At 44.2% G+C, this 25,935-nt stretch overlaps 1 protein-coding gene across 2 annotated transcripts; it reads right to left on the bottom strand.

The window, feature by feature from the left end:
- Positions 1-431: 431 nt before the first annotated feature.
- On the bottom strand, positions 432-25,446 carry LOC124145932 (vezatin-like). 2 transcript variants are annotated; one of them, XM_048383181.1, is made up of 14 exons: positions 25,389-25,429; positions 24,951-25,064; positions 24,525-24,620; positions 24,241-24,398; positions 23,005-23,292; positions 21,807-21,956; positions 19,698-19,905; positions 17,732-17,822; positions 17,255-17,477; positions 15,689-15,876; positions 14,421-14,518; positions 2,755-2,835; positions 1,210-1,705; positions 432-1,137 (listed from the first exon to the last, which is right to left on the bottom strand). In XM_048383181.1, exons 1-14 carry the CDS (start codon positions 25,425-25,427, stop codon positions 764-766), a joined length of 2,604 nt encoding a protein of 867 aa, XP_048239138.1. In that variant the 5' UTR covers positions 25,428-25,429; the 3' UTR covers positions 432-763. The 2 variants fall into 2 exon arrangements, with proteins under 2 accessions (XP_048239138.1, XP_046371869.2); XM_046515913.2 differs by having other exon boundaries at positions 432-1,705; positions 25,389-25,446.
- Between the last annotated feature and the right edge of the window lie 489 nt (positions 25,447-25,935).

Here is a 25,935-nt window from a genome sequence, read left to right as displayed (position 1 = left end):
TCATATGTCACTGTTAAATGATCTTGGTGATTTATCATGTGCAATTTTTTTTGGGCACTTTTAGTCATGTAACTGAGTAAGTTAAAGCCAGACAGGTTTATTTCCTTGTTTGGATGAAGAGCCTAACCTGAAGTTTGCAACAATACTCACATGATGCACTGGGTTGAAGATATGCATCTTAACACCTTATTGTTTATATTATTGTAAGAGGGGGCACGGGTGGCCCAGTCGTCTAAAAATGTAATGAAATTTGGTATATAGTTAGTTATGGTACTCATCACATGTTTTCTAGGGTGCCGCGATTCTCTGTGCAGAGTTGCATCCCTTGGGCATGCCAGAAACCTATGATTGTGGGTTCGAATCCCGGTTCGCCCCAATTATGTTTCTAGGTGTGTCAGCACCATACCCGTGCTCGTGGGTTTCACCGAAGTGGTAAACGTCAGAGACCTGCATCACTTCGGGCTTTCCTCCCACATTAAGCTGTGATATAACTGGAATACTGTTAAAAGAGGCGTTAAACCCAACTCACTCACTCACTATCATTGGAAGAATCGTTTAAGAAGCTGAGATCAAAATGGACCCACCCACAAGAAACAAGAACATATAAGAAAAAAAGAGAGTATGAAATACACGAAAATCTTGAAAGATAAGAAAACATAGTGGTAAACCCAAAGAAGAACACACACACCTGCCCCTTAAAAATATCAACTGTCTGTCCTAGCTCCTCCATAAGTACTTTGTCAAGAAATGAATGCTGTAGCATCTATCCCACAATGCCTTCCTCCTCTTCGCTGCTGTCTCCGAATGTGTCACCAAATGTCTGCTCACTTCGTCGGAGCAACGCGGATCTTGCAGCAGCCATAGCAGCCACATTGGCTGTAAAACCAAGATTAGTTCCATGAATTCTCTCAAGCCTCTCTTTCAAGTCGTCTCTCTCTACTGGGGCATAGTCTTTGCCATATGACGCTGTATCTGATTGCTCATCATCACTACCAGATGGCGCTTCACACTTACTCTGATCTTCATCACCAGATGGCGCTTCAGGCTTACTCTGATCTTCATCACCAGATGGAGCTTGAGGCTTACTCTGATCGTCACCACCAGATGGTGCTTCAGGCTTACTCTGATCGTCACCACCAGATGGTGCTTCAGGCTTACTCTGATCATCACCACCAGATGGTGCTTCAGGCTTACTCTGATCGTCACCACCAGATGGCAGACATTTTGACATACGACCCTCACACAGATGTCTATGACTCTCAGTAGAAGAGTCCAAACACTCAGCTCCAGCAAATGAATATCTATCCTTCTTCAACTCACTGAACATACTTTCCCCGACTTCAGTATCGTCACAACGATCATCAACGTCAACGGTGGATCTGTTATTCTCAATCGTATCAGAGTTATCCCCCCTTCGATGGACTCTGGGCGACTGTCCACACACTGACTTTAAGTCATCTCTCCCATACAAAATGGAAGTATGACAACTATTTTGTTCAGCGCTCTGGGTAATGTTTTTAGTTACATTTCCAGATGTTTCAGTTGTGGGTTCATCATTATGTCCTGCAGGAGTTGTCTTCCCTTGACCCATCTTTGACAGGGCAATCTGCTCTCTCTTCTCTCTGTCCTGGGCTCTGACGGAGATGACAGATTTGAGCTCTGTCAACAGACGTAGTGCCTCCTGTTTCTCACGTTTCTTCTTCTCCTGAAACAATGTAACAGACACTAAAGTTACTCCCCAGTGTCTCACTCACCACTTACAACAGGGGCGGTCGGGCAGCCTAGTGGTTAGAGCGTTTGATCGTCACGCCGAAGACCCGGGTTCGATTCCCGACATGGGTACAATTTGTGAAGCCCATTTCTGGTGTCCCCTGCCGTGATATTGCTGTAAGATTGCTTAAAGCGGCGTAAAACCATACTCACTCATTCACTCACAACAAACCATGTTGAGGGGTGGCAAAGGTAACTGAGACTCCAGATTGCCGGTTCCCATCCCAACATCTTCAAACTTTTGAAAACTGAACAGGCATTTGTCGAGACAAGAGACAATTTGAGAATGGACAGAAATGTGCCATCTAGTATCTGGAGGCAGTATCACACCTGACTGGTTACAAATACAGAAAATTGTGTAAAACATAAATGCATGTGTGATGTATTTACAAAAAAATAAAAACTGACAAAATTATTTGAATTGCTTTTGCTTTGAAAACTAGCATACAGACTATTGTCAGCCGCTCTGTAATGTTGATGCATAAAACAACATGTCAACTGGCAAACCATCACAAACAGTGCCAAGCGAGTAGGACCACCCCATCTAGCTATGTAATTAATGGCAACTCTGGCAAGTAACTTACATTCTAGACATTAAGGTGGCATGGCTACACGGTACTGTAACCTCAAACGTAATCCTGATTCACAAATGGCATCAGGTCAGCACTTCCTTGATGTACATACAAAATTTAAGAAATATTACCAAATAATGAAACGAAACACTTACCTGTTGTGTGGAACTTTTCTTTTGATCTATTACCTAGTTTCAGTGACATACACTAGAGAGCATCTCAGTGGAGTAAGCCAGTTCCCCTTTTAATATCCCCCCAAAACACTGTTTCATTTATTTCTTTTTTTCTCTGGATTGTCGTTTTTTTTTGTTATTATACCTAAACCCTACAGGTTTGAACAAAAATCCATTAACCAACTAATTAAACAAGCAAGACGGAAGATATGTCGAGTTGAGCAACTTGAGGTACTCACACGCTCCTCGGGGGAAAGGATCGGCTCCCAGCTCCAGCTTCCGGGCTCCACCTCATCGGGGTCAGTGTACGCCTCAAACACCTGCAACAACAGACCTCATCGGGGTCAGTGTACGCCTCAAACACCTGCAACAACAGACCTCATCGGGGTCAGTGTACGCCTCAAACACCTGCAACAACAGACCTCATCGGGGTCAGTGTACGCCTCAAACACCTGCAACAACAGACCTCATCGGGGTCAGTGTACGCCTCAAACACCTGCAACAACAGACCTCATCGGGGTCAGTGTACACCTCAAACACCTGCAACAACAGACCTCATCGGGGTCAGTGTACGCCTCAAACACCTGCAACAACAGACCACATCGGGGTCAGTGTACGCCTCAAACACCTGCAACAACAGACCTCATCAGGGTCAGTGTACGCCTCAAACACCTGCAACAACAGACCTCATCGGGGTCAGTGTACGCCTCAAACACCTGCAACAACAGACCACATCGGGGTCAGTGTACGCCTCAAACACCTGCAACAACAGACCACATCGGGGTCAGTGTACGCCTCAAACACCTGCAACAACAGACCTCATCAGGGTCAGTGTACACCTCAAACACCTGCAACAACAGACCTCATCGGGGTCAGTGTACGCCTCAAACACCTGCAACAACAGACCACATCGGGGTCAGTGTACGCCTCAAACACCTGCAACAACAGACCACATCGGGGTCAGTGTACGCCTCAAACACCTGCAACAACAGACCTCATCTTGGTCAGTGTACGCCTCAAACACCTGCAACAACAGACCTCATCAGGGTCAGTGTACGCCTCAAACACCTGCAACAACAGACCACATCGGGATCAGTGTACGCCTCAAACACCTGCAACAACAGACCACATCGGGGTCAGTGTACGCCTCAAACACCTGCAACAACAGACCACATCGGGGTCAGTGTACCCCTCAAACACCTGCAACAACAGACCACATCGGGGTCAGTGTACGCCTCAAACACCTGCAACAACAGACCACATCGGGGTCAGTGTACGCCTCAAACACCTGCAACAACAGACCACATCGGGGTCAGTGTATGCCTCAAACACCTGCAACAACAGACCTCATCGGGGTCAGTGTACGCCTCAAACACCTGCAACAACAGACCACATCGGGGTCAGTGTACGCCTCAAACACCTGCAAAAACAGACCTCATCGGGGTCAGTGTACGCCTCAAACACCTGCAACAACAGACCACATCGGGGTCAGTGTACGCCTCAAACACCTGCAACAACAGACCACATCGGGGTCAGTGTACGCCTCAAACACCTGCAACAACAGACCACATCGGGGTCAGTGTACCCCTCAAACACCTGCAACAACAGACCTCATCGGGGTCAGTGTACGCCTCAAACACCTGCAACAACAGACCACATCGGGGTCAGTGTACGCCTCAAACACCTGCAACAACAGACCTCATCGGGGTCAGTGTACGCCTCAAACACCTGCAACAACAGACCACATGGGGGTCAGTGTACCCCTCAAACACCTGCAACAACAGACCACATGGGGGTCAGTGAATGCCTCAAACACCTGCAACAACAGACCTCATCGGGGTCAGTGAATGCCTCAAACACCTGCAACAACAGACCACATGGGGGTCAGTGTACCCCTCAAACACCTGCAACAACAGACCACATGGGGGTCAGTGAATGCCTCAAACACCTGCAACAACAGACCTCATCAGGATCAGTGAATGCCTCAAACACCTGCTACAGCAGACCACATCAGGGTCAGTGAATGCCTCAAACACCTGCTACAGCAGACCACATCAGGGTCAGTGAATGCCTCAAACACCTGCAACAACAGACCACATGGGGGTCAGTGTACCCCTCAAACACCTGCAACAACAGACCACATGGGGGTCAGTGTACGCCTCAAACACCTGCAACAACAGACCTCATCGGGGTCAGTGTACGCCTCAAACACCTGCAACAACAGACCACATGGGGGTCAGTGTACCCCTCAAACACCTGCAACAACAGACCACATCAGGCTCAGTGAATTCCTCAAACACCTGCAACAACAGACCTCATCGGGGTCAGTGAATGCCTCAAACACCTGCAACAACAGACCACATCAGGGTCAGTGAATGCCTCAAACACCTGCAACAACAGACCACATCAGGGTCAGTGAATGCCTCAAACACCTGCTACAGCAGACCACATCGGGGTCAGTGAATGCCTCAAACACCTGCAACAACAGACCACATCAGGCTCAGTGAATTCCTCAAACACCTGCAACAACAGACCTCATCGGGGTCAGTGTACGCCTCAAACACTTGCAACAACAGACCACATCAGGCTCAGTGAATTCCTCAAACACCTGCAACAACAGACCTCATCGGGGTCAGTGAATGCCTCAAACACCTGCAACAACAGACCTCATCGGGGTCAGTGAATGCCTCAAACACCTGCAACAACAGACCTCATCGGGGTCAGTGAATGCCTCAAACACCTGCAACAACAGACCTCATCGGGGTCAGTGTACACCTCAAACACCTGCAACAACAGACCTCATCGGGGTCAGTGTACACCTCAAACACCTGCAACAACAGACCTCATCGGGGTCAGTGTACACCTCAAACACCTGCAACAACAGACCTCATCGGGGTCAGTGTACACCTCAAACACCTGCAACAACAGACCACATCGGGGTCAGTGTACCCCTCAAACACCTGCAACAACAGACCTCATCGGGGTCAGTGTATGCCTCAAACACCTGCAACAACAGACCTCATCGGGGTCAGTGTACGCCTCAAACACCTGCAACAACAGACCTCATCGGGGTCAGTGTATGCCTCAAACACCTGCAACAACAGACCTCATCGGGGTCAGTGTACGCCTCAAACACCTGCAACAACAGACCTCATCGGGGTCAGTGTACACCTCAAACACCTGCAACAACAGACCACATCGGGGTCAGTGTACGCCTCAAACACCTGCAACAACAGACCTCATCGGGGTCAGTGTATGCCTCAAACACCTGCAACAACAGACCTCATCGGGGTCAGTGTATGCCTCAAACACCTGCAACAACAGACCACATCGGGGTCAGTGTACCCCTCAAACACCTGCAACAACAGACCTCATCGGGGTCAGTGTATGCCTCAAACACCTGCAACAACAGACCTCATCGGGGTCAGTGTACGCCTCAAACACCTGCAACAACAGACCTCATCGGGGTCAGTGTATGCCTCAAACACCTGCAACAACAGACCTCATCGGGGTCAGTGTACGCCTCAAACACCTGCAACAACAGACCTCATCGGGGTCAGTGTACACCTCAAACACCTGCAACAACAGACCACATCGGGGTCAGTGTACGCCTCAAACACCTGCAACAACAGACCTCATCGGGGTCAGTGTATGCCTCAAACACCTGCAACAACAGACCTCATCGGGGTCAGTGTATGCCTCAAACACCTGCAACAACAGACCACATCAGGGTCAGTGTACACCTCAAACACCTGCAACAACAGACCTCATCGGGGTCAGTGTACACCTCAAACACCTGCAACAACAGACCACATCGGGGTCAGTGTACGCCTCAAACACCTGCAACAACAGACCTCATCGGGGTCAGTGTATGCCTCAAACACCTGCAACAACAGACCTCATCGGGGTCAGTGTATGCCTCAAACACCTGCAACAACAGACCTCATCAGGGTCAGTGTACACCTCAAACACCAGGAACAACAGACCTCATCGGGGTCAGTGAATGCCTCAAACACCTGCAACAACAGACCACATGGGGGTCAGTGTACGCCTCAAACACCTGCAACAACAGACCTCATCGGGGTCAGTGTACCCTTTAAACACCTGCAACAACAGACCTCATCAGGGTCAGTGAATTCATAAAACACCTGCAACAACAGACCACATCAGGGTCAGTGAATTCATCAAACACCTGCAACAACAGACCTCATCGGGGTCAGTGTACCCCTTAAACACCTGCAACAACAGACCTCATCGGGGTCAGTGTACCCCTCAAACACCTGCAACAACAGACCTCATCAGGGTCAGTGTACCCCTCAAACACCTGCAACAACAGACCTCATCGGGGTCAGTTTACCCCTCAAACACCTGCAACAACAGACCTCATCGGGGTCAGTTTACCCCTCAAACACCTGCAACAACAGACCACATGGGGGTCAGTGTACCCCTCAAACACCTGCAACAACGGACTTCATCGGGGTCAGTGTAAAACTTAAACACCTGCAACAACAGACCTCATCGGGGTCAGTGTATTCCTCAAACACCTGCAACAACAGACCACATCAGGGTCAGTGTACGCCTCAAACACCTGCAACAACAGACCTCATCAGGGTCAGTGTACACCTCAAACACCTGCAACAACAGACCTCATCGGGGTCAGTGTACACCTCAAACACCTGCAACAACAGACCTCATCGGGGTCAGTGTACGCCTCAAACACCTGCAACAACAGACCACATCGGGGTCAGTGTACCCCTCAAACACCTGCAACAACGGACTTCATCGGGGTCAGTGTAAAACTTAAACACCTGCAACAACAGACCTCATCGGGGTCAGTGTATTCCTCAAACACCTGCAACAACAGACCTCATCAGGGTCAGTGTACACCTCAAACACCTGCAACAACAGACCACATCGGGGTCAGTGTACCCCTCAAACACCTGCAACAACAGACCACATCGGGGTCAGTGTACACCTCAAACACCTGCAACAACAGAGAAAGCATATGTTTGTGATAGCTATTTTTGGAGCTGTTGGCACTCCGTTTTATCTGGCCAGTTGCACTAGAATTTAGAGCTAATGGTCCTTATTTTACTGCAAGTACATACATTACCATTAAATAAGTGGAAAACAAATGTGCTGTGTGATGACACAGATCTAGGTACATGTCTTCATGTTAGTGCTCCGGATCTAAATGGATGGACGCATGCTTTATTCAACTTGTATAAATGTCTGCCATTAAATGTGGTACATTTCAGGCCAGGGATCTCAAGCTGCCAGGAACTTCAAACGGACCAATGAGCAAAAAGCAGGCTGAGGTACCTGGTCTGTCAGACATTAATTTAACTGACAGCATGATTCAAAATAAAACTTGTCACTTCTATGTCTTATGCATGTTCTACAATTATGTTCTACCATTTTTAATCAAACAAAGGGGACCTGGGTTTTATACTTTTCAAACTTAATTTCTTTTCACACTTAATAATAATTTCTTCTCCAAAGTGAAAGGTTTGTGGTGTTTATCTTTAGTGAATCGAGGAGCACTCTTTTCACACTGAGACAAGTCAACCAGGATACGAAGCCTGTGTGTCGAGTGCAGCGGCCATTGATGTACGTTAAGCTGCTGATAACCAAGTGGACTGGCTTGATTTACTGTGATGGTGGCTACACTCATGTCAATCTTCCCTTTCTTTGAAAGTAATTTATGATGACTGCGTTGTTCTGTGAACAGGCCAGTGTGTGTGTAACCACAGGGGCCTTAACACAAACAATTGCAGCTGAAAGATATACTGTAAGAGCTGGTGTCAGTACTAGTTTGAAAAGTATATTGCAATGGTCTTGTGGTTTCTGTATGTACATTAAGTGAGTGAGTGAATGAGTGAGTTTGGTTTAATGCCGCTTTTAACATTATTCCAGTTATATCGCGGCGTGTCAGCTTAATGTGGGAGGAAAGCCCGAAGTGATACAGGTCTCCGACGTTCACCACTTCGGTGAAACCCACGAGCACAGGTATGGTGCTGACAAACCTAGAAATATAATTGGGGCGAACCGGGATTCGAACCCACAATCATAGGTTTCTGGCGTGCCCAAGGGACGCAACTCTGCACAGCGAATCGCGGCGCCTTAGACGACTGGGCCACCCGTGCCCCCTCTGTACATTAAGTAGCATTGACACAGAGCATGGTGACAAATGTTGTGTGGGTCATTGTGGTTGTATGTTTGTGTGTTGTTTGTGTGCAGTCAGCAATATTCCAGCTATATGACGGCTGTCTGTGAGTTATCGAATCTGGACCAGACAATCCAGTGATCTATATTGTGAACAATGATCAATGCAGTCAGGTACAATGCCACGCCATCAACCAAGTCACTGAGCCGGACCACCGGATCCATTTGGAGGCCCCTTACGACCAGCATAGGTTGCTGGGGACCTATTCTAACCTGTAATCCCCACAGGGGACCATAGACACAGAGGAGCAGCATTGTTTGTTTGTTGTCTAAATCCATACCTCGCAATATTCCAGCTAAATGACAGCAGTCTGTAAATAATCGAGTCTTGACCAGACAATCAACTGATTGATATCATGAGCATCGATCTACACAATTGGGATACAATGACATGCATCAACCAAGTCAGCAAGCCTGACCACCTGATCCCGTTAGTCGCCTCTCACGACAAGCATGAGTTGCTGATGACCAATTCTAACCAGGGTCTTTACGGGGACACTCCATTACTAGATAAATCCTACCACATTTGCTGGCAAAAACATGCTAGTTTTGTAATTATATTTTGATCTTTAGGATTTTGTGGGGTGGTGGAAAAAATGAAAATTTGCAAACACATAGTTTGTTAAAGAGCTCTCTGTAGAAAACATGGTCAAAAGGGTAACATCAATAAAAAAGAAGAAAGTCATCGATATCCTCACCCTTTTACAAGTGTAAATGTGAAAAAGACTTACACACAAGCATGTCATATATCTCATTATGAATGATAATACCTCAAATGGTTAATACTAAAGTTTGTGAGAACAGGTAACATTGGTACTGATGGCAAAACCACATGAATCCTCTAGGGCTGGGACGAGTCCAAATTTACTTCCTGGGTACCCAACCCCCTATTACCCAGACCCTACCCGGATACCCACTGTAGAGATACAAAATGTCTGATTGGGAACATTTTTAGAATATCACTTGTAAAATGTACTTAGATACAAGTATTAAATGATCTGGTCATGCATACGCTGGAGTTGACTTAAGTTGTATCTTTATTCAACCATATGAAAAGTCAGAAGGAAAACGAACATTAGAGACTTGTAGTGTAACCATAGAGTTCTAGATAATTTTTGACATTAAAAAAATATATCATGTCACTAACCACGGGTCCGGGGAGTCCTGTGGGTACCTGGGTCCTACTCAGTACCCACCTGACCCGGGTACCCGAGTTACCTGTCCCACCCCTAGAATCCTCCACTCTATGAATGTTTCTATACCTTCCAATGTTGTGAATTAGTGACAAATATGTTTCAGAACATGGTGCATTTCATTTGATAGTAATGTCACATATAACATTTTTAAAACTTTAAATTAAATTATACACATGGTATAACACATTAGTAAAACATTTCTTGTATTGATGTTTGATGCTGTGCTTGTTCTTTAATAAACATTGCATCATGAGCATCGTCCCACTCTGTACAAAGTCACACAATCAACCAAGCCACCGCTCAATGCATTCTCCAACCATGCTTGGAGTTGAACTCGCAATCGAATGACCGTTATGTTTACAAACAAGTGACAACTGCTGTGTCGCCGAATACACTTGCCCCTGCTAAATTATTTTATTTTTTGTCATGGTTATCTCTATCATGTTATTGATATAGTAAGAATGTAAGGGAGAAGTTGATTGATTTTCCGTCAGTCTGCAATCTAGAACCAATGTGATTATACAAACAGAAAGTAAATTTATCTGGAAAAAATGGTCAGTCGTAAACCTTTTCAAAATGAACGGTGATAGCATTCCCAAAGACATAAACAAAAGTATGAACGTTACTACATTTGGGGTTAGAAGGCAAATTTCAAGATTCTTGTAATGACAGCACCCACACTGGTGGCAGCGATGTTACCGAGAGTGTAACGAAGGTGTCAAGCGCTGGGAAGGAGCTTGATGTACAGTGACTGATTACATGGTTATCTCCCCTTACCATATGTACAGTGACTGATTACATGGTTATCTCCCCTTACCATATGCACAGTGACTGATTACATGGTTATCTCCCCTTACCATATGTACAGTGACTGATTACATGGTTGTCTCCCCTTACCATATGTACAGTGACTGATTACATGGTTATCTCACCTTACCATATGTACAGTGACTGATTACATGGTTGTCTCCCCTTACCATATGTACAGTGACTGATTACATGGTTATCTCACCTTACCATATGTACAGTGACTGATTACATGGTTATCTCACCTTACCATATGAACAGTGACTGATTACATGGTTATCTCACCTTACCATATGTACAGTGACTGATTACATGGTTGTCTCCCCTTACCATATGTACAGTGACTGATTACATGGTTATCTCCCCTTACCATATGCACAGTGACTGATTACATGGTTGTCTCCCCTTACCATATGTACAGTGACTGATTACATGGTTGTCTCCACTTACCATATGTACAGTGACTGATTACATGGTTATCTCACCTTACCATATGTACAGTGACTGATTACTTGGTTATCTCCCCTTACCATATATACAGTGACTGATTACATGGTTATCTCCCCCTACCATATGTACAGTGACTGATTACATGGTTATCTCCCCTTAACATATTTACAGTGACTGATTACATGGTTATCTCCCCTTAACATATCTACAGTGACTGATTACATGGTTGTCTCCCCTTACCATATGTGCAGTGACTGATTACATGGTTGTCTCCCCTTACCATATGTACAGTGACTGATTACATGGTTGTCTCCCCTTACCATATATACAGTGACTGATTACATGGTTTTCCCCTTACCATATATACACAGTAAAAAAAGTGTTGCACCCCCTATACTTTTTCATGGAGGGGTGTTTTGAAAGGGTGTAAAGATAACCGAATGAATATTATAACCAGGATTTCGTGTATACCAACAAACCAGTGTATTGTCTATACAATGAACTTAAATGGGGTATTCCATGACCTTATGGCATGTAATAATCTCATGCTGAACTTTTACGAAAAATGAACGAACAACGAAGACGCATTAAGTATGGTGACATCTCAATAATTTTTAGTGACCAAATTCATCCAATAGGGTAAGAATGTCATATGGAGATTTGACGAACACAGTAAGTCAATATTGAGAACTTCCACCAAGCACTTGGATCACAGCTTGAAGTCTTCGTCTCATACTCCTCACCAGACGTTCGAATCGCTCCATGGGCAGCTGCTGCCACTCCTCGTGTAATGCTGCTTCCAATTCACGCAAGTTCTGTGGAGGAGGGTCCCGACGATAAATCAGGCGTCCCAAAATGTCCCATACATGTTCCAGAGGATTCAGATCTGGACTCATTGCTGGCCATGGAATCTGCGTCAGAGCATTGTTGTGGATAACCTGGGTCACAGCTCGTGAACGATGTGGTCTGGCATTGTCATCCATGAATATCGGTCTGGTGGCCAGTGGATGATTGTCAAAATGGGTCACCACAACTGGATTCAGCACCTCTTGGATGTAGCGCTCCCCTGTCAAGTTGCCTCGTATGGTCACTAAATCAAGCTTACAATCAAATGAGAAGCATCCCCAGACCATAACAGATCCACCTCCATATGGTACAGTTGGCATGATGTTTCTTGCAGTATAAGCTGTTCCAGGACGCCTCCATACTCTCACTCTGCCATCCACAACATGCAGAAGGAACTTGCTTTCGTCCGACCAGTGGACTCTTCTCCAGGACCTCAAGTTCCAGTTCTGTCTCAGTCTACACCAGGCTAGACGTAGTCGTTTGTGGTTGTCTGTGAGTTTAGGTCGCTTGATAACCCTTCTGGACTTCAACCCTGCAGCTTTAAGACGATTTCTCACGGTCTGGGTACTGAACTGTTGACGAGGAAGCCAAAGACGTTTCAAGGTTGTGCTTGTAGCAAATGGATGACGCCTTACCACCCTCAACAACGCTCTGTCATCTCTAACTGTGGTCTTACGTGGTCAGCCAGAGGGTCTGCGATTCCTTACATCATTAGTTTGTGCGTGTTTTCTGACCAAACGGCTTATTGTTGAGTAGTGATGTCCGGTTCTTCTGCCAATCTCCTTGAACGAAAGACCTGCTCCATGAAGGCCAATAATCTGCCACTTGACTGCTTCTGACAATCGTCTACCCGGCATTGTGGGTTACAATAAACTGGGCTGTCAGAGAACATCTTTTATAGGCGATGTTGAGCTTAAGAAGATACTGCAATCTGCAAATGTCATGCACCATGCAATTCACGTGCTGATTGCTACGTTTTGGTGATCATCTTCCCTCCGAAAACATTACACATTTAACATCAGATCCCCAAGGAATACCAACCATTAAAACCAGAGTCCGGCGTTTTAAATGTTGTGATGTATCAAACGTATTAATGTGGGGGTGCAACACTTTTTTTACTGTGTATATATATAGTGACTGATTACATGGTTATCTCCCCTTACCATTTATATAGTGACTGATTACATGGTTGTCTCCCCTTACCATATATACAGTGACTGATTGCATGGTTATCTCCCCTTACCATATATACAGTGACTGATTACATGGTTATCTCCCCTTACCATATGTACAGTGACTGATTACATGGTTGTCTCCCCTTACCATATATACAGTCAAGCTCCTCACAGCGATAGTACGTTCCCGGAGCTCTCTATACTATCGCTGCCACCAGTCAAAACTCCCCACTGTGAATAGGTGGCCACAACCATGCTTGGAGTTGAACTCGCAACCGAATGACCATTATGTTTACGAACAAGTGACGATTATCGTGACGCCGAATACACTTATCGCTGCTAAACTACTTTCTTCGTTTGTCAATTTGAATTTTTGTTTCATTAAAACTATCGTATTATTGATATAGTAAGAATGTAAGGGAGAAGTTGGTTGATTTTCCGTTAGTCTGCAATCTCGAACCAATCTGATTATCAAAACAACAAAGTAAATTCATCAGGAAAACATGGTCAGTCGTAAACCTTTTCAAATTGAAATATGATGGCATTCCCAAAGACATAAAAAGAAGTATAAACGTTAGTACATATGGGGTTGGAGGGCAAATTTCAAGATTCTTGTAATGGCCGCGCCCACACTGGTGGCAGCGATGTTACCGAGAGTGTAACGAAGGTGTCACGCGCTGGGAAGGAGCTTGATATACAGTGACTGATTACATGGTTGTCTCCCCTTACCATATATATAGTGACTGATTACATGATTATCTCCCCTTACCATATATATAGTGACCGATTACATGGTTGTCTCCCCTTACCATATGTACAGTGACTGATTACATGGTTGTCTCCCCTTACAATATGTACAGTGACTGATTACATGGTTGTCTCCCCTTACCATTTGTGCAGTGTCTGATTACATGGTTGTCTCCCCTTACCATATGTACAGTGACTGATTACATGGTTGTCTCCCCTTACAATATATACAGTGACTGATTACATGGTTATCTCCCCTTACCATATGTACAGTGACTGATTACATGGTTATCTCCCCTTACCATATGTGCAGTGACTGATTACATGGTTATCTCCCCTTACCATATGTACAGTGACTGATTACATGGTTGTCTCCCCTTACCATATGTACAGTGACTGATTACATGGTTGTCTCCCCTTATCATATGTACAGTGACTGATTACATGGAAACAATGTACCTGATCTTCAATGATTGGGTCTCCAATTTCAGCAAATGGAATTACTCTGGATTCTGACTTTAGCAAAGCCACATCTGGGGGAACCTCCAGTTTGGGAACTGCAAACATAACAGCAAAGGTATTATTGAAAAACTTATGGGATTAATATGTAGACAATTTATGTCTGTCCTTCCTAACATGACAGATAACAACCAAGACAATAGTTTCAGTTAGAGTGAGTGAGTGAGTGAGTATGGTTTTACGCCGCTTTTAGCAATATTCCAGCAATATCACGGCGGGGGACAACGGAATGGGCTTCACACATTGTACCAATGTCTGGAATTGAACCCGTGTCTTCGGCGTGACGAGCGAATGCTTTAACCACAAGGCTACCCGACCGCCCCAGTTTCATATTTATCGGATTGGGTTATGACATCGGTAACGCAACCCATTATATCATCAATTAAGGATTGACCTCAATATTACCTCATTTATGGAGGTATAAAGTAAAAATTGGTGTGCACTACGTATCTGATTTTCACAGTGTGCACATCGGTTTTGAAGTTCATAACTCTATAACTGCAAAAACATGTTGAAGTCAATTCTTATAAATAAATTCACAGACTGATTTTTTGATCATTAACACATAAAACTAAAGAAAACAGTACGAAATGCATGACATAACTCTGAGCAATAATGCCAAAGATCCTATAATCAGCCAATTGGGAAACAGTAGTCCATTGGTGGGCATCGCCTTGTTTGTTCTTCGGTTTTTTTAAACATAAGGCGAAAAAAAATAATATCTTGGTTCTCAGGCACCACTCACATCATTATAAAGTTTGTTGCACATTTCGTTTTTATTTCCATTTTTAAAAAACCCCAACAAAATCCTTAAATATTCCAGGTACAATGGTAGTCAAATTCTGTATTCCAGTATTACACTCATCAAGGAATACATATATGTAGGGAGGCCCTTTCCCAGGTTGATTGTACACAACTATTTATTTGGTTACACAGACGTGTATTTGGTTATATACTAGTTTGAACGATTCCCCCCCCCCTCCCCGAAAAAACACACCAAAAAAACAAAACCACACCGCCCACCAAAAACAACCCCTCCCCTCAAAAACAAAACAAAACAAAACACACCGCCCGCCCACACTATATTTTCAAAAGCCATTGCCTGAGAGCAATATTTGTATTTTTTTAAGCCCAAATGTAAAAGGTTTTGGTTGGTTAACCAATCAAATGTCATGGAATCACTTGCAATTTATAACTTATATACACACCCTGCTTTCTGGCCTTCTCCAGACGAGATGTTCCCTCGTCCCAGCAGCCCTTGCATGCTTCTAGTTCCGCCTTAATACCTGCCATGAAGGACACCCACTTCTCATTGGCCGCATGTTCAGATTCTGATTGCTGATTGGTTGGAACATCTTCTAGTCTAGACTCAAGTTGACTGGCTAGATCTCGAACCCTAGGGAGAATAATTAGCAGAAGAAAGAGTGAATGTTATTTCACGCTGCAGCCACGTATCAGTGTTACTACTGTAATCTGGATCCATGGGATCCAGGTAGGAATATAGGTCCCCAGCAACCCATGCTTGTCGTAAGAGAGGACGAAATGGATTGGGGTGTCAGACTAGGTGACTTGGTTGATGCATGTCATTGTATCCCAACATGTGATGAGTGAGTGAGTGAGTTGGGTTTAACGCTGCTTTAAACAGTATTCCAGTTATATCACGGCGTGTCAGCTTAATGTGGGAGGAAAGCCCGAAGTGATGCAGGTCTCAGACGTTTACCATTTCGGTGAAACCCATGAGCACGGGTATGGTGCTGACAAACCTAGAAACATAATTGGGGCAAACCGGGATTCGAACCCACAATCATAGGTTTCTGGCGTGCCCAAGGGACACAACTCTGCACAGCGAATCGGCGCGCCTTAGACATATGATGAGTACCACAACTAACTATATACCAAATTTCATTACATTTTTAGACCCGTGAACATCCGAGGTACAATATGTCTTAGCAACCCGTGCTTGCTGTAAAAGGCAACTATGCTTGTCGTAAAAGCTGACTAATGGGATCGGGTGGTCAGGCTCACTGACTTTGTTGATGCATGTCATATATTCCATGTCATGGATCGATGCTCATGATATCAATCACTGGATTGTCTTGTTCAGACCAGAATGTTTATTGACTGCCCTTATTTAGCTTGACTAATGTGCAGTGTTAGATAACAAACAGCAATCAGCAAACAAACTTGCATCCGGGTCAGTCAAACCAGTGGCTGACAGCATGAAGAGTGATCAATGTTATTGGGTACGATGACATACAACCATCCCAGTCACAAAGTACATTCTAATGATCCAATCCCAGAAAGTAAGCTCTTACAACACAGTAAGACCCAATATGCCCTCAAATCCCAGTGTGTGGATTTGCCATAATTTAGTTTCCGCCAAGTAACTATTTTAGAATATATAATTTTTGGTTTTACATGATACAGAATAGTTTAGAAAAAAGAGATTATTGCACTCATATGTGTTTCATAATGATTTTACGAAATAAGTGTCATAATACTTGTATTTACCAAGTGAGAGCTTTGGTTATGCATGAATTCTTACACAAGTTTCATAAAATCCGTATGACATTCATGCGAGCATAATGATCTTAATTTACTAAACCCTTCTGTATCAAGTAAAACCACCAATATTCATAAAGGCTTACGTCAATTACGTCTGGATGACATAAACAATACACTGGTGTGAGAAGTGATATTTGCACTAGTGTACATATGATTTTTATTAACTCGGTTATTTCTAACACTATGCATGATATTGATAAATATCCCACCGAGAGATTGTCGCTTGCAGATGAAGGTCAAGGCTGTGTACAGCTATATAGAACTCTTCTGTCTGTGAGGAACACTTGTTTTGAGGAGATCGACCTTTGGGTTGTCTCCCCTGTGGACTGCTCCTATGGAAGTCATACAGGCGGCGCAATGATAACTCTTTTGTCTGTAAAGTCCTGCCAAGGTCACTTGTAAGATCAATTGTGTCAAATGGGTTGCTCCCGTCTGGAAAATGGCAATACCAACATCACACAGTAGTCATTAACGAATTATACAGGACAGGGATAATTCTGATATGGGTAAAAAAGTTTTGTAAGTTTTGTAAAATGTTACTTTACCAAATGCAATGGTGATAAGGTGTATCCAAAATGACTTCTGATGCTAACACTGTTTATTGTTTCAAAAGGACCGACATAAATACGTCCAGCAAACTATTTAGAGAGACAGATTTCTCAAGATGGGTCCTTCCTGTAACATACCTCCATCAGTAGGCTGGGAATTCTGGGAGAAGCACAGCGCCAGTCTTCGGACAAACTCGGACAGATGCAGGTGGAACAGTTCAGTCATGGCCTGGTGAAGTGAGTGAGTGAGTGAGTGAGTGAGTGAGTGAGTGAGTGAGTGAGTGAGTGAGTGAGTGAGTGAGTGAGTGAGTGAGTGAGTGAGTGAGTGAGTGGGTGGGTGGGTGGGTGGGTGGGTGTTCTAGCACCACTTTGACACAGCTTTGCAGCTACATCTTTGCATTTTAGTGTTTGCTCAAAGTGGCAAAAGACAATTAAACATAATTCAAACCAAGCTAACATACATGAGAGTTGATTGACAACTTCTGAGCCCCGCATAAAAAGACTAGAAATTATTTATTTTCAACACAATCCCCTTCCACATTGACACACTTTTGCCAACTTTCTTGGAGGGATTTTATTCCAGTTTCATGGAAGTCCTCTTCTTGGATGTCCACCTTCTCCACAGCTGCATTGACATCACTTTTCAAGTTGAAATGTGTTCCGGTTGGAGCCTTCTCCATGTTTGGGAAGAGATGGCAGTCTTACACCGCCAGATGGCTGCTGAAGGAGTTCTAAGCCAGACTCATGGTTTGTAGCCATGGCAATGACTGATTTGTTCACTGACATATTGTCCTGATGGAGGAGCACACTCTTTCCATAACGACACCCTCGGCATGTCAGAACACTGAGGTAATAACTTTTCCAGCTGATGAGACAGACTTTGCCTGCTTTGGTGGTGGTGGTAATGTCAAATGCTTCGACTGTTTTGATAATTGTCTGAACACAGGTTTTATCCATATTCACAAATCATTGCAAGAACCTTTCTGGATCAGCCCCAAACAGAGCTGGATTATCATGAGGCTTGAGGCGCCTGGTGAATTTTTTATCAGATGTCATAACCTTTGGAAACCGAGCTAATACTGTCTTTATTGCCAAAGTTTCAGTGGTAAAGGAATATACTCCCTCCACTGAAATGTCTGATGAACTTGTAATATGACATTCAGTCAACACCATAAAGTGAATTCTCTGGATCATTTCTGGGTTGCTGACATCACAGGCCTTCCAGGATGGGGGTCACTTTCAAGGCTCTCACTGCCACGCTTACACTTACCGGTCTCTTTACAAATGTTATGCTTATATCTTTATGGGCGGCTTTTCGTGTTAAGCCCTTTTTCTGCAAGAACTTGGTCACTGCACATTCCTCAAGTTCGCTGACCCATGCCTATTTTAGTTACTTGTCACAATCTGCACAACTGAGTCAAGTGTTTGTGGATGAACCTCTATGACATCATGTAATGTACACACAAAACAATCCGCTACACAATTCCTTCTATGTGAGGCTCAGAAACTATATCATTTATCATTTGCATGCAGATATTGGAACGAAACATAACATTTTATCAATTGTTATTCTTCGTAGAGTTTGGTCATCAATTCTACCTAAGGCAAAGCTGTTTCTTCCACAAACCTTTGCATAATCATGTTATTGCTGAAACATTTCCTGCCAATCAACATGTAAACGGAACATATGACTCAGGTGGTACATGACTCACCTTAAGAGCTGCCACGGAGTACCCATCAGTCAGGTGGTACGTGACTCACCTTGAGAGCTGCCACGGAGTACCCATCAGTCAGGTGGTACGTGACTCACTTTGAGAGCTGCCACGGAATACCCATCAGTCAGGTGGTACGTGACTCACCTTGAGAGCTGCCACGGAGTATCCATCAGTCAGGTGGTACGTGACTCACCTTGAGAGCTGCCACGGAGTACCCATCAGTCAGGTGGTACGTGACTCATCTTGAGAGCTGCCACGGAGTACCCATCAGTCAGGTGGTACGTGACTCACCTTGAGAGCTGCCACGGAGTACCCATCAGTCAGGTGGTACGTGACTCACCTTGAGAGCTGCCATGGAGTACCCATCAGTCAGGTGGTACGTGACTCACCTTGAGAGCCGCCACGGAGTACCCATCAGTCAGGTGGTAGAGCACCCTCTCCTCCTTATCACCCCTGTCTTCCTCATCCTGGGGAGACTGTAGACATGGTCCAGAGTTCTCCTCATCCTGGGGAGACTGTAGACAGGGTCCGTAGTCCTCCAGGGCGATCCCCGCCAAGTAGTGGGAGATGGAGTCTATCTCGGGGATCAGGGGATGTCTGGGAGGAGAAATGTCTACCTGTGTATTTCGTTTTTCAAATCTTAAAAGTCTCTGGGCTGATTCCACACAGCGATCTGTTATAACTGTTGTAAGCATAGAACCTATGATGGATTGAGTAAGCTGAGAGTGCTTTGGAATGGGGTCTATTAAATAAAAAGTCAACTGTCCCTGCATATAAATGATAACAACTAGTGCCACAGTCCTGTAGATGCTGTAGCTCACCTGAATAGGCAGTCAAAAGATGGCCACCTAACAAAGTTACTGTCAGCATTGATATTCACATATTTCCTGCATAAATACTGAGGACTTAAAACACAAAATATGATCAAAAGAGTGCCAGGGAGTGCATTTTGAGAGAATGTCACAAATAACATGTGATGAGTACCACAACGAACTAAATATATACCAAATTTCATTACATTTTTAACAGAAATGATTGAGGAATGTCCATTGATAGATTTTTAAATATGGATGCCATGCCAGCCATATTTGAAATAGGATTCAAACCTTTTGAAGAAAATGGGGTGTCATCATTGGACCATTCTACAGAGAAACTGTATAAATGGAAAACACATGACTCAAGCCCGACAAACAGGCAAAGACACAAACTCACTTAACTTTTTGTCAGGTGAGCTAAAACCAGCCCTGAATGTACTTACTATGCAAAGGAATGAATCAAGAAAACTGAATGCTACTTCCTGAAGCATACGAGTGAGTAACTGAGTGCAAAACAAGCAACATTCAGACAAGAATTTGTTGTGGCAACTCTCTTGCAATGTTCTGCCAAAACTCTTGCAAAGTTCTGAAAACACACCAGCAACTTTCTAGCAGCTCTCTAGCGATGCACCGTCAACATTCTAGCAGTGCTCTATGAACTTTTCTCCATCCCATCTTCCAGAGGCAAGAGAGTTAACTGACTATAAAAGTCCAGTTTCCAACCTTGCCAAACTAGGCTGGAATTTCCAGGCTCGATCGTAGCGCCACCAGTGGCTATTACGAGTTATGTCCCTGCTATGTCTCTCCTATTGACCAATCAGATTCCACCTCTCATACCACTTGCATTTGCTTCAAACAAAATGGCAGCGCCCAGTCAAGATGATCTGATCGGTCATCAAGATCTAAATTGTAATAAAGGGGCCTTACCTTGTGTAGCAGGGCGTGGAGTCATCCCACAGATGACATCCTTACCTTGTCAGCTTGCTGACGGGGTTAACCTCTTTGGTCATGTGGACAAGGCGTCCGACCTCGGATCAGAAGGTCCGTGGTTCGAATCCCATCACGGGACTCGGAAATTTTATGGCCGCTACATTGGCGCCCAACGTGGGGCTGAGCACGTTCATATTTAATTTGAGCAAAATAAGCCTCAGTACCCTACTATGCGGCCCGGGAAATGCCTTCTGTTGACGGGGGAGTATGTAGCAGGGCGTGGAGTCATCCCACAGATGACATCCTTACCTTGTCAGCTTGCTGACGGGGTTAACCTCTTTGGTCATGTGGACAAGGCGTCCGACCTCGGATCAGAAGGTCCGTGGTTCGAATCCCATCACGGGACTCGGAAATTTTATGGCCGCTACATTTGCAAAGTGCATCAGATAACTTGAGCACCTTGATTAAAAACATGAAAAGATTTGCAAAATATCTGTCGACTGCCAGTTGGGGGTACACATGCTTTGCAAATCCTTCAGTCAACCGAATTCTGCACATTGAAATCCATGTTGTTTACGAACCGGACGTTTAGTTCGTTTAGCAATTTTGATTGGACGATGTGTAGATTCGTTAGTCCAGTCAAAATGTAACAAAGAATTCCCAGCCTAGTTCGTGAAGCGTGGACACTGGACATTTATAGTCAGTTAAATTCCTTGCCTTGGAAAGACGTCTCCATCAACACTCCCCTCTTACCTGTGGATCAGCTTGAGTGTGGTCTGCCTCAACACCAGCGTGGCGGCCCGGGATGTAGCAAACAGACACTTGCGGAGTTGTGGACACTGCCTCCTGGTGGCAGCAGACGGCTTCCTGTCCAGCTGACTCACTGCGGTCTTCTGACTCACTCTGATGTCAACACAGCAGTCAATGAGAAACACAGTCACCATCTTGTTCATGTCTTGTTTGTTTTGTTTGTTTGTTTGTTTGTTTGTTTGTTTGTTTGTTTGTTGTTTAACGCCTCACTCAGCAATATTCTATATATATCATGGCGGTCTATAAATAATCGAATCTGGACCAGACAATCCAGTGATTGACATCTAGAGCATCGATCCACGCAACTAGAATACGATGACATGCATCAACCAAGTCAGCGAGTCTGACCACCCGATCCCGTAAGTGACCTCTTGCGACAAGCATAGTCGCCTTTTACGGCAAGTATGGGTTGCTGAAGACCTATTCTACCCCAGATCTTCACAGGTCATCTAAGTTGACCACACCAGTCTAAGTTAAACCATTATGGTGATGTCATGCTACTGCTGATGCAGTTGATTCTGAGACAGGAAATGACTGACATTTCTGAACCTGTATTTCAAACAAGTAAAACTGGTGCAACTGTAGGTGATTGGGCAAATATATTGAGAAATTATATATCAACCATAACATGGTTTTTGTCAGAGAAATCATTTGAATCTGTGGATTCAGACAATAGAATCAACGCGCCCCTTCTGAAATGGATCTAGCCCAACTGGAAATTTTAGTTCTTAGTTCTCTCTTAGTTCTCTATAGTAATCCTCTGTATCATAAGTCTTAGCAGTATCTTGAGGGGTTGCTGTCCCCAGGGACAAATAAAACCACATACATACATTCAGAGAAATTAAGCTCTGATATTCTCAGAGGAAAACTAAAAAATGTAAAAGTTAACATTGGACAGTGTTTAATGACAAGCTCACCTGAATTTCAGTCAGGTGAGCTAAAAAAGTGATGCAGGTCTCAGACGGTTACCACTTCGGTGAAACCCACGAGCATGGGTATGGTGCTGACAAATGCAACCCTACAAGAAACATCACTGAAGACATCCTACTGCTCTTACGACTTGATAGTTAGACAACATGGACAACAGAAGATGTCATATCATATGGTTATCATATGCAATGAGAAGCAACACTGAACTAACAAGGTAAAACCTCTGGCGACCAGTTCTGTTTCTTGTATCAAGCGAAGACTCTTGCGTGTCACGGTCAGGAGACTGAGGAAGGTGTCCAGGCAACGTGTGAACATGTTGTACAGTCGGTCATACTGGCGCCGCCTTCTGTACTCCACCCCCTGTACAACTCCGTACACCACGCCCAACACCGCCACAGCTCCTGCCACCAGGTCAGAGGTCACACTGTAGGGGGAGCCACTGTCAGTCAGACGTGCTGCGATGTATGCTACCATGCATGGTACAAGGACTGAAGGAAATCTGTAATACAAGACATCGTTGAGAAACAGTGAAGTCGACTGCTTTACACACGGGAGTATTTTATAGATTTTATTGGTGTGGCTAGGGGTGATCAGGTAGCCTAGTGGTTAAAACATTTCGCTCGTCATGCCGAAGACTCGGGTTCGATTCCCGACATGGGTATAATGTGTGAAGTCCATTTCTGGTGTCCCCTGCCATGATATTGCTGTAATGTTGCTAAAAGCGGTGTAAAACCATACTCACTCAGTCACTATTGTAGTGGCTAGAGTAACTATCACATTCAACTCTCAAACTTAGGATCACTCATTGTTGAGGATCTATATTGCTAAGGACCATCTCTGTGGTCTAATGGACAGAGTGTCTGCCGTGAGAGTGGAACGTCGGTGGTTGGATCCCTGGCCGCGTCATACCAAAACATGTTAAAATATGGTACTTGTTGTTACCCTGTCTGGCTTTCGGCATTAAGGGGATAATTTAAAAGACTGGTCAACTCAGAGTGTCAGCTTACTGTGGCCTAGTGGGGTATCCATGTTAAAACTGCGGCATGGTATCTCAATAGGCTAGCACTATAAAACCAGCATAAATCTGAACAAGAACAAGCAGCCAACATTTCACTGCACCAGGTCAGCATTAGTTTTCTTTGTTTGTTGTTTAACGACGCACTCAGCAATATTCAAACTATATGACAGCGGTCTGTAAATAATCGAGTCTGGACCAGACAATCCAGTGATTGATGTCATGAGCATCGATCCACCCAATTGGGATACGATGACATGCATAAGGCAAGTCAGCGAGCCTGACCACCTGATCCCGTCAGTCGCCTCTTACGACAAGTATAGTCGCCTTTTATGGCAAGCATGGGTTGCTGAAGACCTATTAGTCACAACAAAGCAAAGGTATATGGTATTCCAGGGGATCTCACATGGCACGGAAGTGCAGTGTACTTACATCAGTTTCACCCAGAGCCTGTGAGATGTGGAGGGGCGTCGACTGTCGGGTGGGGCTGGCTCCTCCCCGACAAAGTCCTGCAGGAACACCTGGTCGTCCTCCACGAGGACCCTGGAGGACCGCAGCGTAGACAGCACCTGGTCCTTGTACCGTTGGACCTGTCATGGAGCAAATGAGAGAACGTGTGAACCATGTACCTGTCAAGATGAGAGTATGAGCAAATCAATCACATATGTTAACTGGCCATCAAGTTTCAAACAAGGGCAGAGCCTCCCCCTACTGACCTCTGTGTCTGTCTGGTGTTTGTGTTTACGGAGCAGCGTGTAGAGAAAGTTGAAACACTTCCGGCAGATCTGTGACACCCTGGACACGGCCGGGGGCTGAAACAGTTTGAGTGTCAGTGCTGAGGGCTGTTTATAAACCAACAAACATAAGAACATATACATGCCAAGAAATTCAACTTAAACCAACCCTTCTCATTGTGTTCTACTTCACTGTTATCATCAACGAAAGTTAGTTCTGATTTTTTAATGAACGTATAACACATCATAAAAAAAGAACACAATTATTAAAATATGAAAATCATAATTGAACATCTTCCTTCAATGATTCGACTGATTACAATTTAATGCTCCTGGATAATTGTTTAAAATTATTTTAATCTCTGCAGAATGAACTCAGTCTGAGTATTGAATTTCTCCATGACATACGACAGGTGCTTGTTCTTGCTCTGTTTGGCGGGTGCTTTTCCCGTTGATTCGGACTGGTTCTGCGTCTATGCCCTCCACCCCTGCCTCCCGCAGGTGCTGGTACAGGGGGGAATTCTAAAAAAACATTCCAGTTATTATTTAGGACTTCACACTAAAACAGTCGAATGTTGTACCTAAATCACTTGGTACTCAGCGATAGTGGTATTATCTATTATCCTATATGTCTTTTACAAACCACTGAAAACATTTAAACAATCATTTGTAAATGAGTGACACTCAATTGTCGTGATCGAAAACAGAACCGCTTGGATGGCTCAATCAAACAATGTCTTTCCCAAGCACGTTATCCAATCTACTTGAACTAGAAAGTATATGCGATTATCATAAACCAAACAGAGCTTGTTGTTACAATAGATCGCTGATTATGCCTATAAATACCTCGAAAATTACATCTTCATCCAAATCGTCTACCATCATCGCCAAAGATAATATTTGAGAGTGACCTCCCTTTGACCACAATTTCGTTACCCTCAAATATGAGGGGTTCATTTTATGGCGCTTCTTTAGTTATTTTTTTATGAGACGAGGGCAAACCATTAACTTGGAATTCCGAAGTGCTTATTGTGCACGTTTCGTACAGTAAATAACAGCTACACCGGGCGTTTATATATATGTTCCTATTTTTAACATAACATATTTTATGATATGTGAATTTTAATGAAATATAAATACAATACTAAAAACACTTGCTGTTTTCCCAGAATCGCCACATATTTTATTTAAAACAATATTTTGGGTGATGAATTTATAATGTCGCTTATTTTACTAAAAAGATTTCACTACAAAACTACAATCTTGCCAACCAAAAAACTTCCCAGGCATCCTTTAGAAAATATAAGATACACGGTACAAACACTAGAAGAAGAAATATCTATGGCCTCTCATATCTGGTTGTGATCAGAAATCACGTTCACTACGCTGGGGT

The sequence above is a fragment of the Haliotis rufescens genome, unplaced genomic scaffold (genome assembly GCF_023055435.1).
Source record: "Haliotis rufescens isolate VD_foot unplaced genomic scaffold, xgHalRufe1.0.p SCAF_45, whole genome shotgun sequence".
NCBI classification, from domain to species: Eukaryota; Metazoa; Mollusca; class Gastropoda; order Lepetellida; family Haliotidae; genus Haliotis; species Haliotis rufescens.
Note: the sequence above shows the minus strand (reverse complement) of the source record. Positions and strands in the feature narration are given on the sequence as shown.

What these genes read in the sequence shown, in the direction of transcription:
- LOC124145932 (XM_046515913.2), bottom strand. Translation starts at nt 25,427, where the DNA reads ATGATGGTAGACGATTTGGATGAAGATGTAATTTTCGAG. An exon ending in TTCCCAGCCTACTGATGGAG is followed by an intron (nt 17,478 to 17,731) that starts GTATGTTACAGG and finishes GCCATTTTCCAG; the next exon opens with ACGGGAGCAACCCATTTGAC. An exon ending in GGAGAAGGCCAGAAAGCAGG is followed by an intron (nt 14,519 to 15,688) that starts GTGTGTATATAA and finishes TTATGTTTGCAG; the next exon opens with TTCCCAAACTGGAGGTTCCC.